We start from the raw sequence: 14,163 nt of genomic DNA on the forward strand, positions 1-14,163 counted from the left end.
TTAAAATCCAGAAGACACAAAAGGACCCCCACATTATATTTTTTGTAAATCTCATGATTTTTAAGCCAAACGCATAAGCTTTTGGACCCCTGACCTGTGATTTTAGAATGCTTGGGCATCAGAAAACTGTTACTCTAAGACTCATGAACCAGATTCTGAAACCTGAACAGAATTGTCTTTGGTTTGTGGCCCTGGATGGTGTGTGCAGGCACCCTGTCATTGTTACTAAGACAGAGAAAAGGTTAGAAGCCTCTCTTAAGAAGTGTCTGCCCATACTGCAGGAATTGCAACAGAACCAAGCCATGGAAGAGCCTAGAATGACTGATCACAGCACTGATGATTTTCACCATCAGGAAGGTTAAAGGTGAATAAGGAAGAAGCGGGTCTCTGAGTGCTGGACCCTTGTCCTGAGGCTCTGAATACGTGGAAGACTGGCCTCCTTGTGCTTACAGATTCTGGCTATGCAAGTGTTGCTTTGCTTTCTGGATGTAGAAAGCTGTTAAGCGTGGAGGCCTCGTTTTTATTTTACTATGGGAGCTGGTCAGTGATCATGTGTTTGCCTACTCCCAGAGTAGGCTGTTACATTTTGATGCTGCTTAGTGATCTCACATACAAAGTTGTTGATAAAAATAAACAGCCAGAAGAGCCCCAGCCTAGGTCATGCTTTCATTTATTCACTTCATATAAAAATCTCTTAAGAATGCATCTGAACACAATATATAATACTATAACATACATTGTGTGAAACTTCTGAAAACAATAAAATAACCACCTGGAACAATGCAGTGTTCAACAGACATACAAACCCATTGATCATGCACAACTGTGCTAATCTCATCAACTATTTAGTCACAAGTTGGACCGAAAGCTTGAAATATATTTTACAAACTGAGATTGACACCATTAATGATGCCTAACAAGCTTTCTCAGAAGAAGCTTCACAGCACAATAATTACATCAGTTCACATTTTGTCATAGAAATTCACATTGGGTTGTTCATATACTGGAACATGACATTTAATAGTTGGCAGCATTCACAGGGGGTTTCTTTTTCAGCGCTTCAGTAGTTTAAACAGCTCATGCTATTGCCCCCATTCCCAGTCATAAGATACAACTCTTCTTAACTCATCATGAAAATGAAACTCCTGTGAGCCAATGCCACCTGAATGCCCTCTATGGGTTCCGTATGTCTCTTATGCTATGTTCAGGTTCTTCTATTTTATGCAATACAAAAGGTTACAAGAAAAAAAGGCAACTCTTATCCAGAGTTTTCTACACAATTAACACCACCGTTGACAGGCAATGTTAATTTATATAAATTAATAACTTACAAAACATTACATTATATACAGTCAGTAATAAATACACTGTTATAAACAGTAATGGACGTGTTAGAGCTCAAGGCAGTGCAGGAGAAGGATGATGGAACTAAACCTAGGAAACATGAACTACAGGTGAGAGAAACACAAAGATCCGAGCGTGCAACTTCCACTGAGCAAAGAAACTGCCAAAGGGAGAACGCACATCACACACTGCCTTATTACACTTAATTGTATACGTACTGCATTGTGCTAGAAAAACAGAACTATCCTTTATCCTGTGCACAACAAAAGTGAACCCCACTGAGGAAAAAATACGCTTGTGCACAGCAAGCAAACAGGAAAGATGTGCAATGGCATTAAATGACTTGAAAAGATCAGCTGGAGATTTAATGAGACTATTAAAGGTGCAGAAATGCAAAATTGGGGGTACCCCTTCTGTTTAGCCTGTAAAAATGATTAACCGCAATAAAGTGACAGATATTGCCCATGAGAGAAGGAAGACTTTCTTTTAACAGGAAGAATCAAAAAAGTATCCACCAATTTTGAAACACGTTGTGGAGAGTTTTATACTAAACTTTGTGTATTTAATAGGCTCTTGAAAAGACGTGAAAGTTTACAAAAAAGGCACACAGGTCCGCAGACAGGTGGTTAGGTGGACAGGTTTTATATGTAGAGTTACTATTCAGTAGTTTCTATCAGACTAACTGGTATAAATCCCAAAACCTTAACAGTATAAAATCTCTCAGTTCTATGTCGTTCACTTTCAACCAGTTCAGTAACAATTCAAGCTGGCTCCGGAACAACACAATGTTTTAAGATGACAAGGCTTAAACTACAATGTAGATCATCTGTTAGTTTCCTGAGCAATCATTCCATACACGATCTTTAACCTTGACTCCAATCTCAAGTAGCTGGGAAGATCTTTTAGCCAATGTTAGACACAGGCCTAAGACCTAGATCGCAGGCTAGTCCAACAAGACAGCTTGCATGCTCATTAAGTGTTTAAAGTTCACCTACATACAGTACATTATGTATCAACAGGTGACATATCTTCTGTCACAATTTCTATATTAGCCTCTTCTTGTGATTCCCTTTTGTCTGGGTCAATCACACAGAGTGTCTTTGTATTGCTGAAATAGTGGATACTCTCACTCTCCTTTTCAGGTCCATCTGAATCCTCCTCTTCAAGAGTCAGTTCAAACTGGAACTTCTCCATTAGACCCTGACAGTCTCTATTCCGTTCATCAAGGGGAGGGGAGGGACTCTGAGGTATCATACTCTGGTACCAGTTCCTATTGTCTTCTAAAGTATCCAGGATGTCTTGTGCGTCAGGCTGCACTAGGTCTGCCCAGGTCTCCCAAAGTGGATGGACGATGTAATCAATGAATCCAACCTGAGAAACAAAGTATTACATACACATTACAAATGACTGATGCATTTTTTCAGAAAATATTCAGCAACACTAAGGACCTGATTCTGAGAAGCAGCCTTTTGTTTTGCCTGCAAATAACTGCATCAGACTGGGCCTCCAAACCCAGTGTCTAAACGGCACCATATGAACCCGTCATGCCTGTGCAAAACTGTACCTACAAAAATGAAAGTTGGCTTAAGGCCTTTTTTAACATCAGGCCCTGAGTGGAGGTTTAATTAAAAACAACAGTCACATGGACATTCAGAGATAAGGCTACCATTATGCCATCCCATAATGAACATGTGATTATAAATAGGCTTGCTGTTATCTTTGGCTGACTCCAAACCCCCGCCCCCCCCCCCATTCTGGTGCAATACTAAGGCAAAACTCAATCTGAGTTAATCTTTGGGAGATAGAAGATGTAGTTGCTATTTAAATGTCACCTCTCAACTGTTACCATACAGAGGTACCTGAAATGACAATATTGATTATTTTTATGGCAATTGCAGTGCAATTCCCCTTGAGCATTCATGTGGCTGGCAGCTGTGAAAAAGCCAGCGTTCTTAGATTGACTTTCAGTCCGAATTCTGAACGTTATTGCTTTTATGGACTTAAGTTTGACCTTTAATGATATCTTATTACTGCATGTAGCTTGTGTTTGTGATTACTTGTTTTCTCTGCTCTGCACCTTTAAATAGAGAGATGTCTCTCCTTTCTGCTGTAGAGGTAGCTGCCGTTTTTCTGTTTGGATGCAGTCTACTACAACTTTCTTTTTTCTTTGTTAAGAGTATACAAAACAAGATGAAGGACCCACAACAAAAAATAATCCCTTGTTCCCAGTGTTGGTATAATATGTATGCAGGCCTCCTGTGATACAGATGGATGTGTCATTGATGGAAATAATGATGGTCCAGGTTGGGTCTGTGAGTCCTTCAGACTATTGGCAAACAAGCTCTGCATTGGCTCACTTTTTAACTGTCTGACAAACAGGACATACAGGATAGAGAAAACTGAATGGCCATAAAGAGGATTGAAATTCTTCCATCTTGGCAGAATGTGTCACTTGACTCCGCGCACTGCTGGACAGCATTTCTATGCAGCAGGAAAACGGCTCTCTAAGGGGCCAGACTCAACATGCAGATGTTTGCTTTGGAAATCGCATATGCCTCCTTCAGACACAACAGGATGTCAATAGAACCATTATAATTCAATTGTAACAGATTGTTGCGGCAGCTTAAACAAAAAGGTGATGAAAACTTCCTGCTGCACACGTTTGGAGGCACTTTTAAAGTGAAAAAACTCCAGTGCTGTGGTGAGTGGATAGTGGGGTTCATTGACATCATAAAAGCTCCCAATATTCACAAAAGGACTAATGGTCACAAATGCTGCAACTTTTAAATGAAGCAAACAGTTAATTGTTTGTCTAAACAAGCATCTCAAACAACCAAGCAAACGATCACACTTCGTTTTGCCTGTTTCTGAAAAGAATATTTACTAGATTTAAAAGGACACTATTTAGTATATTTGAGAATTTTAAATATGTTTGTATTTGCCATTCTTTCTATTTTAGGCCCTTTTAACTTCAAAATATAAATGCCTCTCTCTCTGTTGATGCATTTTTTTTCTTGTTCAAATGGTCTCCATTCTGTTCAATTCCCAATCTCCCTGCATAACCACAATCCATGTTTTAAAATCTCTCTGAAGTGAGAAGATGGAGCAGAAAAACTTTTCAACACTGACTCATGGGGCACGTGGACATTTCCCTGCCAAACTGGAGTCATAGATTGTTGTTGGGTTAACAAATGAGCCAAGATTTTTTTTCAATGGCAACGTGAATAATGTTGAAACTACATGGTTTAGCACAGGAGGACATTTAGAAATAATAATGATCAACTTTATTAATTATTTGGGCCCACAAATCCTTGACAATGTCTTGTTCAAGCCAATTAAATAAGCAACTGAGGCACCACTATCTAAAGAGCAGAATGTGCTTTAGTCAAACACAAGTTATTGGGTTCAACATTGGGATGACTGGGTTAAATTCTACGGCTTGTGTTATACAGAACACACTGCATGATCTAATGGTGCCTTCTAACCTTAAAATCTATGAATGAGAACAAGGGATGTGCCAATTAGTTCTCACAAAGTAAGAAATATTCCAGTCTTCAAAGGAGCTAACTCCTTTTAAAATATTTGTATTGATTTAGATAAATACTGCCCTGCCCCCGCAAACTCCTCCTTCCATGTCTTCCAAAGGGCCCTTAAGATTATAGCCTGAAAACCTGTGGGTTTCCACAGGTCTGACAATCCGCACTGGGTTGGCTGTTGTCTATGGATCTTTCCCAAAGCATTCTGGAGTGGATCCTGACTAAGGAAGTCCGTAGCCTGTGCAAAATGTAAAGAGACTAGCCACTAAACAGAGACTGCCAAAACTTTGGTGACTTGGCAGGATATTGACCAATTTTGGAGGGACTCATTGAGGACCAAGGAGAAGGATGTTGTGAAGGATGAGAGAAGAATAGTAGGTGGGGGAAATCTGAATCGCACCTTCCCAGCCAGGGGGATCAGATAGATTCCCAGTTGCTTCTGGAAGTAGGAACACAAAAAGAGAAGGTTGAGTCTGCATTTGAACATGACGCGAAGCGAAGCGGGAAAGAGAACACCTAGAATGGTCACGTAAATCCATAAAAGCTTCAAAGACATTCAGGTATTTGGGGTTTATCAGAATCTAACTTCTGAACCTTTGATTATTTACCTATTCCACTGAAAAAAACCTGTCATTATAAGTGAAAAGGCAGATTACCCTTGAGCATATAAAATGCAGCAACAGGATGCCACGTCCTTAATAAAAATATCAAAATCAATGGAAAAAACATTTGGACCAAACTCATCCCTGGTGTAACTCCACTGATGAAACCAAAGTTACATCAGGGATGAACTTGGCCCATTCAATTTTAAAACTACAAACTGAAACAAATAAAATGTACCCCAATGTAAATTACCTGTGATTTCTCCACTGAGGCTGTGTGTTTGTCACACATTGGACTAATTTCCATTCCTCTTTCTCGTTCTTTGTCTCCCTGCTGGAAAAATTCCTCCATGATTCTGTCTGTCCACTGCCGATATAATTCCAGGGATTTTGTGGGATTACTCAAATCTGCACAATGTACCATATTTCGGAGAACCTGAAATTATATTAATAAGAAAACTCATAAAATCAAGTGTAATAAAAGAAAATTTTGGACCATACCTGTTTGTTTAATCAAGAACATTTTAATCACAAAAATCTTTGATTATGCAACATCCTATGAAAAAATAACTTCTCAAAAATTTCTTCCAAATTACACTAGAGATTAGTTGTCAGGGTCTTTTGTGGAAGCACAAAGGGCACTGTGTGCCAAATCAACTAACTTGATAGATATACAGGGTGCAGTTGCAGTATGCCATCACATACGTCTGTTCTTGAATGCAGGTGCTTCCCACCATTCATAATTTCTTCTCTAAATTGAGGCTTTTATAGCTAAATAGCCCAGCTTTATTAACTGAATAACATCCCTTATACGCAAACAAAATGGTTTTGATTAACTGTGGACAAATGGATTTACAGAGAAATGGAGTGTTCTATATTTTACAGCAACTTCTCTCTCCAGATTAACAGCTTTTAAAAAAATGAATTGTGATCTTTATGTTAAACCAGTGATAAGGTGGGAGGTTTTTTTGTAAGCCTGTTGTTAAATGTCTGCCACCAAAGTCGAGGGAGGAATGGGGTGCTTTCCCTGCCTCTGAAAGAGTAAGCCCCTTTCTCAGTACTCTGAGTCCTGGACTACACTAGAAGTTGACGTCAAATTTAGCAGCGTTAAATCGATTTAACCCTGCACCCATCCACACGACGAAGCCCTTTTTTTCGACTTAAAGGGCTCTTAAAATTGATTTCATTACTCCACCCCCAACAAGGGGGTTAGTACTGAAATCGGCCTTGCTGGGTCGAATTTGGGGTACTGTGGACACAATTCGACGGTATTAGCCTCCGAGAGCTATCCCAGAGTGCTCCATTGTGACTGCTCTGGACAGCACTCTCAACTCAGATGCACTGGCCATGTAGACAGGGAAAGACCCGCGAACTTTTGAATTTCAATTTCCTGTTTGGCCAGTGTGGCAAGCTGCAGGTGACCATCAGCAGAGGTGACCTTGCAGAGCTCATCAGTAGAGGTGACCATGATGGAGTCCCAGAATTGCAAAAGAGCTCCAGCATGGACCGAACGGGAGGTACGGGATCTGATCGCAATATGGGGAGAGGAATCCATGCTATCAGAACTATGTTCCAGTTTTTGAAATAGATTTGTCAAAATCTCCCAGGGCACGAAGTACAGAGGCCATAACAGGGACCCGAAGCAGTGCCGCATGAAACTTAAGGAACTGAGGCAAGCCTACCAGAAAACCAGAGAGGCGAACGGCCGCTCCGGGTCAGAGCCCAAAACATGCCGCTTCTATGATGAGCTGCATGCCATTTTAGAGGGTTCAGCCACCACTATCCCAGCCATGTTGTTTGACTCCTTCAATGGAGATGGAGGCAACGTGAAAGCAGGTTTTGGGGACGAAGAAGATGATGATGATGATGAGGTTGTAGACAGCTCACAGCAAGCAAGCGGAGAAACTGGTTTTCCCAACAGCCAGGAACTGTTTTTCACCCTGGACCTGGAGCCAGTACCCCACAAACCCACCCAAGGCTGCCTCCCGGACCCACCAGGCAGAGAAGGGACCTCTGGTGAGTGTGCCCTTTAAAATACTATACATGGTTTAAAAGCAAGCATGTTTAATGATTAATTTGCCCTGGCATTCGCGGCTCTCCTGGATGTACTCCCAAAGCCTTTGCAAAAGGTTTCTGGGTAGGGCAACCTTATTCCAACCACCATGGTAGGACACTTTACCACTCGAGGCCAGTAGCAAGTACTCGGGAATCATTGTAGAACAAAGCATTGCAGTGTATGTTTGCTGGCGTTCAAACAACATCCGTTCTTTATCTCTTTGTGTTATCCTCAGGAGAGTGATATCATTCATGGTCACCTTGTTGAAACAGGGTGCTTTTCTTAAGGGGACATTCAGAGGTGCCCGTTCCTGCTGGGCTGTTTCCCTGTGGCTGACAAGAAATGTTCCCCGCTGTTAGCCACGGGGAGGGGAGAAGGGCTAGCCACGTGCTGGGGGGAGGCAAAATGCGATCTTGGAACGAAAGCACATGTGCTATGTATGTAATGTTAACAGCAAGGTTTACCGTGAAAGAGTGTACCCATTGTTCTATAAAATGTGTCTTTTTAAATACCACTGTCCCTTTTTTTTCCTCCACCAGCTACATGTGTTTCAAGGATCACAGGATCTTCTCCTTCCCAGAGGCTAGCAAAGATTAGAAGGCAAAAAAAACCACTCTTGCGATGAAATGTTCTCTGAGCTCATGCTGTCCTCCCACACTGACAGAGCACAGACGAATGCGTGGAGGCAGACAATGTCAGAGTGCATAAAAGCACAAAATGACCGGGAGGAGAGCTTGCGGGCTGAAGAGAGTAAGTGGCGGGCTGAAGAGAGGGCTGAAGCTGAAAGGTGGCGGCAGCGTGATGAGAGGAGGCAGGATTCAATGCTGAGGCTGCTGGAGGATCAAACTAATATGCTCCAGCGTATAGTTGAGCTGCAGGAAAGGCAGCAGGAGCACAGACCGCCTCTACAGCCCCTGGGTAATCAACCGCCCTCCTCCCCAAGTTCCATAGCCTCCTCACCCAAACACCCAAGAACGCGGTGGGGGGGCCTCTGTCCACTTAGCCATTCCACCCCAGAGGATTGCCCAAGCAACAGAAGGCTGGCATTCAATAAGTTTTAAAGTTTTAAACTTTTAAAGTGCTGTGTGGCTTTGTCCTTCCCTCCTCCACCACCCCTCCTGATGCTTCTCTCCTCCACTACCCCTCCTGGGCTACCTTGGTAGTTATCCCCCTATTTTTGTGATGAATTATTAAAGAATGCATGAATGTGAAGCAACAATGACTTTATTGCCTCTGCAAGAGGTGATCGAAGGGAGGACGGGAGGGTGGTTAGCTTACAGGGAAGTAGAGTGAACCAAGGGACAGGGGGTTTTATCAAGGAGAAACAAACAGAACTTTCACACCATAGCCTGGCCAGTCATGAAACTGGTTTTCAAAGCTTCTCTGATGTGCACCGTGCCCTCCTGTGCTCTTTTAACCGCCCTGGTGTCTGGCTGTGTGTAACCAGCAGCCAGATGATTTGCCTCAACCTCCCACCCCGCCATAAACGTCTCCCCCTTACTCTCACAGATACTGTGGAGCGCACAGCAAGCAGTAATAACAGTGGGAATACTGGTTTCGCTGAGGTCTAACTGAGTCAGTAAACTGCGCCAGCGTGCTTTTAAATGACAAATGCACATTCTACCACCATTCTGCACTTGCTCAGCCTGTAGTTGAACAGCTCCTGACTACTGTCCAGGCTGCCTGTGTATGGCTTCATGAGCCATGGCATTAAGGGGTAGGCTGGGTCCCCAAGGATAACTATAGGCATTTCAACATCCCCAATGGTTATTTTCCGGTCTGGGAATAAAGTCCCTTCCTGCAGCTTTTGAAACAGACCAGAGTTCCTGAAGATGCAAGCGTCATGTACCTTTCCCGGCCATCCCATGTTGATGTTGGTGAAATGTCCCTTGTGATCCACCAGTGTTTGCAGGACTATTGAAAAGTACCCCTTGCGGTTTATGTACTCACTGGGTTGGTGCTCCGGTGCCAAGATAGGGATATGGGTTCCGTCTATGGCCCTACCACAGTTAGGGAATCCCATTGCAGCAAAGCCATCTACTATGACCTGCAAATTTCCCAGGGTCACTACCCTTGATATCAGCAGATCTTTGATTGCATTGGCTACTTGCATCACAGCAGCCCCCACAGTAGATTTGTCCACTCCAAATTGATTCCCGACTGACTGGTAGCTGTCTGGCGTTGCAAGCTTCCACAGGGCTATTGCCACTCGCTTCTCAACTGTGAGGGCTGCTCTCATCTTGGTATTCTTGCGCCTCAGGGCAGGGGAAAGCAAGTCACAAAGTTCCATGGAAGTGCCCTTACGCATGTGAAAGTTTCGCAGCCACTGGGAATCGTCCCAGACCTGCAACACTATGCGGTCCCATCAATCTGTGCTTGTTTCCCGAGCCCAGAATCAGCGTTCCACCACATGAACCTGCCCCATTAGCACCATGATGCCCACATTGCCAGGGCCCGTGCTTTGAGAGAAGTCTGTCCATGTACTCATCAATCTCGTCACCCCTCTGACGTCGCCTACTCGCCCGGTTTCGCTTTGCCAGGTTCTGGTGCTGCATATACTGCTGGATAATGCGTGTGGTGTTTAATGTGCTCCTATTGGCAAAGTGATCTGAGCAGGCTCCATGCTTGCCGTGGTATGGCATCTGTACAGAAAAAAGGCGCAGAACGATTGTCTGCTGTTGCCCTGACGGAGGGAGGGGTGACTGACGACATGGCTTACAGGGTTGGTTTACAGGGAATTAAAAGCAACAAAGGGGGTGGCTTTGCGAGAAATAGAATGGCCCCCTCAAGGATAGAACTCAAAACCTCAAGGATAGAACTCAAAACTGGGTTTAGCAGGCTGTTGATTTCACAGAGGGAGGGAGGAGAAAATGAATACAAAACAAATCTGGTCTATTTCTGGTTTTGAGCCACTTCATCTATCTTTATACATCTTGCTGGCAGCAGATTGTGCAGTATGACTGCTAGCCATCGTCATCTCCTGGGTGCTCGGCAGAAGATGGTGCAGTATGACTGCTGGCCATCGTCTTCTGCTGGCTGCTGATTAAAAGACAGTGCGCTGCCGGTAGGACTCAATCACCATGAGACGAAACTTAAAAGGGAAATGACCTGGCTGAGTCACTCCTATGTTTGCCCAGGCGCCCCTGACCTCATCGAGGTTGGTTAAAAGGGCACCCAGGACTACGTCGACGACGGCTACCAGTCATACTGCACTGTCTGCTGCCAAAAGGCAATAAACTGCTGCTGTGTAGCAATGCAGTACCACGTCTGCCAGCACCCAGGAGACATACGGTGACGGTTAGCTGAGCGGCTCCATGCTTGCCGTGGTATGGCGTCTGCACAGGTAACTCAAGAAAAAAGGCGCAAAACAATTGTCTGCCTTTGCTTTCATGGAAGGAGGGAGGGAAGGGGGGGCCTGATGATATGTACGCAGAACCACCCGCAACAATGTTTTAGCCCCACCAGGCACTGTGGGATAGCTACCCACAGTGCAACGCTCTGGAAGTCGACGGTTGCCTCGGTATTGTGGACACACTCCGCCGACTACATGCACTTAGAGCATTTGTGTGGGGACACACACAATCGACTGTATAAAAATACTTTCTACAAAACCGACTTCTATAAATTCGACCTAATTTCGTAGTGCAGACATGACCTGAGACTCAGTGCTGTGGGTTTTTCTATGCATTGGGATATTCTGGGGCAGATCTCTCAGATACACAATGGAACAACTTCAACGAAAGAGAGAATGAGAGAATATTGCAGTGCCTAAATCCATCCTAGGGCCTTCCTGTACCTCTTTGCTGCTCTCCATGGTATTGAACAGTAGCAATATGGGTCCTACAAGCTTTGAATGATTCCTAAAAAAGTTAGCACTGAACTTTGCAACAAATGCCAAGACTATACCCAGAATGAAACTATGCAGCATGGTTTCTTCAACAAAGAATAAACTGTGCAAAATGGCAAAAATCTAAAGGAAAATTGCAATCACATACCTGTATACGATCTGTATAGTTATCCAAAAGGAGAACTCCTGAACTTGTCACTTTCTTAGTTTCCACCATAGTCTTTAGATCTGCCAAAAGGCTCATATGTTTGGACATATCTGTTGCCAACACCTTTATAAAAGAAGAAACCCTTCTGAAGTAAATGCAGCAGTGCAAAAAGACGAGTTTTCTCTTTAAGAACAGCAGTAGGGATAGCCAGAGTACAGTAAGGGTAGAATTCTTACCATATCTATCACCATTTTCCTGAGAGTCTGACGCTGTTTCTTCGAAAGGTTCTGGAAGATATCACAGTGTTCTTCTTGCAGCAGTTTGAAACCCACAGCAAGATGGTGGTTTTCCAAGACAGATTCATCATTGTACATCAGAGCTAGTTCAGAATCTAGCAAAGAAGTGTGAAAGAAATTAGTAAGCATAATGCAGGATTTCAAACAGGAAATCCTTCTGTTGTGCATTAAAGTCTTTAGAATCATTTAAATAAATTATTAGAAACTGGGCATTCTGTGTTCTACTGGTTTTCTTTTTGTGTCATCAGAGCCAAATAGCGTGTGGTATTCTAATATTAACACTCATATTCAAATGTACTCATTATTATTCAGTTTAATTGGTAACTAGCTTGAGATGAGAGAAAAAAATTGATTTTTTTTGTAACTAACAATAGAAAGCATGAAACATGCAAAGAAACTTTCCAAAATGGAGTCATGCAGTTGTCTTGGAACTAACACATGTATTTAGCATGTTACAAAGTCGACTATGAACCACAAACATTAATCTTTGGCTTTATCATCATCCACAACAACAATAAAAATATAAAATAAAATATTATGTATTATTTATCTGTCTCATATTAGTTATAAAAGAACTGTCCAAGTTCACACTAATGACTGGAAGACTCACTGTGAATTAGTACTAGGAAAATAAACATGATTTATGTCACAAAGAGACCACATCACAAAGTTCACTTGTTTTTTTATTTTGACAACAGTTTAATTATTGCCCAGTTTCATGGTGTGCTAGTAGTCTACTGCAGAATATTGCACGACAGTAACACAGTTTTAAAGAAGTAATTTGAGACCTTACTCTGCTACTAAATCTTTGTTGACCAAGGGAAAGGGTGTATTAGATTTGCAGATTAGTGAGGTACTACTGTATTTAAAACAAGACTTACTTGTATTAATAAGAAATTGGTTGGAGACACCAGGGTGATCCACATCATGAATTGCAGCTGCAAAAATTGCTGCAAGGATTTCCAAATCTGTGAAGACAGCCTAGGAAAAAATGAACAATATGAGCATGTGACCACAGCCTTTGAACTATAAGCTCTGAGTGGTTTGCACGGCAAATTGTCAAAACTAATTGTCCTCGTTTTTAAGATTTAGCCTTCCATAAGCCAAATGTTTCTAGTCAGAAGAAAGCCCTTCAAACAGTTGTTTGCACTTGTTACTGAAAATTATTTAAAGTATCTTTGCCCTAAGTAAACTAAGCCATCAGAAAAAGCAGTACGGTATACTACTTTTGCAATATGGATTGATGCTGAAGCAGAGTGCATCAGTTTAAGTGTTCTGCTATGCATTTTAATGATCTTAAAGTGAAATCCTGAGTCTGTGAACAAAACTCCAATAATAGATTTTGCGGAGTTGAGAGTGGACAGAATCTCATCTACAAACCAGAAGTAATGACAAGACATGGAATAGATGCTCTGAACCTTGTATGGCGCTGGAATACACAACCACTAGCCCACAGGTTAGCTCAAGATTACACACTTCAGTCATTCATGCCCTCTGTTGCCTTCCAGCAGTTAGGTTTCAGGGCCACCAATATTGCATATAGCTTCAATTAATTCACACAGAGGATCTATACATTGAAATACCCATTCAGATATTCTGCTTTACTGCTTTAGAATTATCCAGCCAAATTACTTCAATGCCCCAATACAGATCACTTTGTTAAAAGCAGAACAACTTACATCTAATGCAGGCGTAGAAAGAAGAACGTGTGTCGACTGGGCAACATCAGCAGCATGTAGGCTGTTATGGTAGGCTACATCGGAATGGTAGTGGTCTTCCAAAGTCATCATGTAAGTTACAAAGGTGTCAGATGAGATTTTGAATGTTTTTAGTAGATCTCTCTCCTGTTTAATAAATGTGAAAAGAATACATCTTAATCATGCAACCAAAGGTCTCCTCATACACATATTTTAGGAGTTAACAAACCAGAAAACAATCAGAAACCATACAAGTGTTGTAAAAGAATAACAAATGCATGTAGAATCTCTAACCTGAAATATGGCATACATAATACAGGTGAGGGGCCTGCTGTGTGAATATCTTGCAACATTAAATATGTTAAGACCCCATTTATTTAGATCCTCCAACTCCTATAGAAAAACAAAAACAATAAAAGAGAATAGTTAAAATACTTTAAAAATGCACATGGGAGCATGTACCACACACTATCATAGCTATCAGTTTAATCAACCCTTCAGTATTTTCTGAAAGTTTAATAATATGATAATTAATATTAACTGGTAATTATCAAAGTACATGAAATGTAGAGTAACACTGAAGATTCTATGTCAAACCACTGTTCAGTGGAGAACACACTGCATTGAGTCATTAGAG

The 14,163-nt window shown here is 42.1% G+C and overlaps 1 protein-coding gene across 5 annotated transcripts in view; it reads right to left on the minus strand.

Moving 5' to 3' along the window:
* Positions 1–662: 662 nt before the first annotated feature.
* PDE4B (phosphodiesterase 4B) overlaps positions 663–14,163 on the minus strand; it is a 402,561-nt gene continuing 389,060 nt past the window's right edge. For all 5 annotated transcript variants that reach the window (XM_084635764.1, XM_084635766.1, XM_084635763.1 and 2 more), the window contains 7 exons: positions 13,821–13,919; positions 13,509–13,673; positions 12,711–12,810; positions 11,770–11,924; positions 11,534–11,656; positions 5,736–5,918; positions 663–2,715 (listed from right to left, as the gene is read on the minus strand). In XM_084635764.1, coding sequence (XP_084491890.1) covers positions 2,350–2,715; positions 5,736–5,918; positions 11,534–11,656; positions 11,770–11,924; positions 12,711–12,810; positions 13,509–13,673; positions 13,821–13,919 — 1,191 coding nt within the window. In that variant the 3' untranslated portion in view covers positions 663–2,349. The remainder of the gene's footprint in view (positions 2,716–5,735; positions 5,919–11,533; positions 11,657–11,769; positions 11,925–12,710; positions 12,811–13,508; positions 13,674–13,820; positions 13,920–14,163) is intronic.

The sequence above is a fragment of the Lepidochelys olivacea genome, assembly GCF_965140295.1.
Source record: "Lepidochelys olivacea isolate rLepOli2 genome assembly, chromosome: 8".
Lineage (NCBI taxonomy): Eukaryota > Metazoa > Chordata > Testudines > Cheloniidae > Lepidochelys > Lepidochelys olivacea.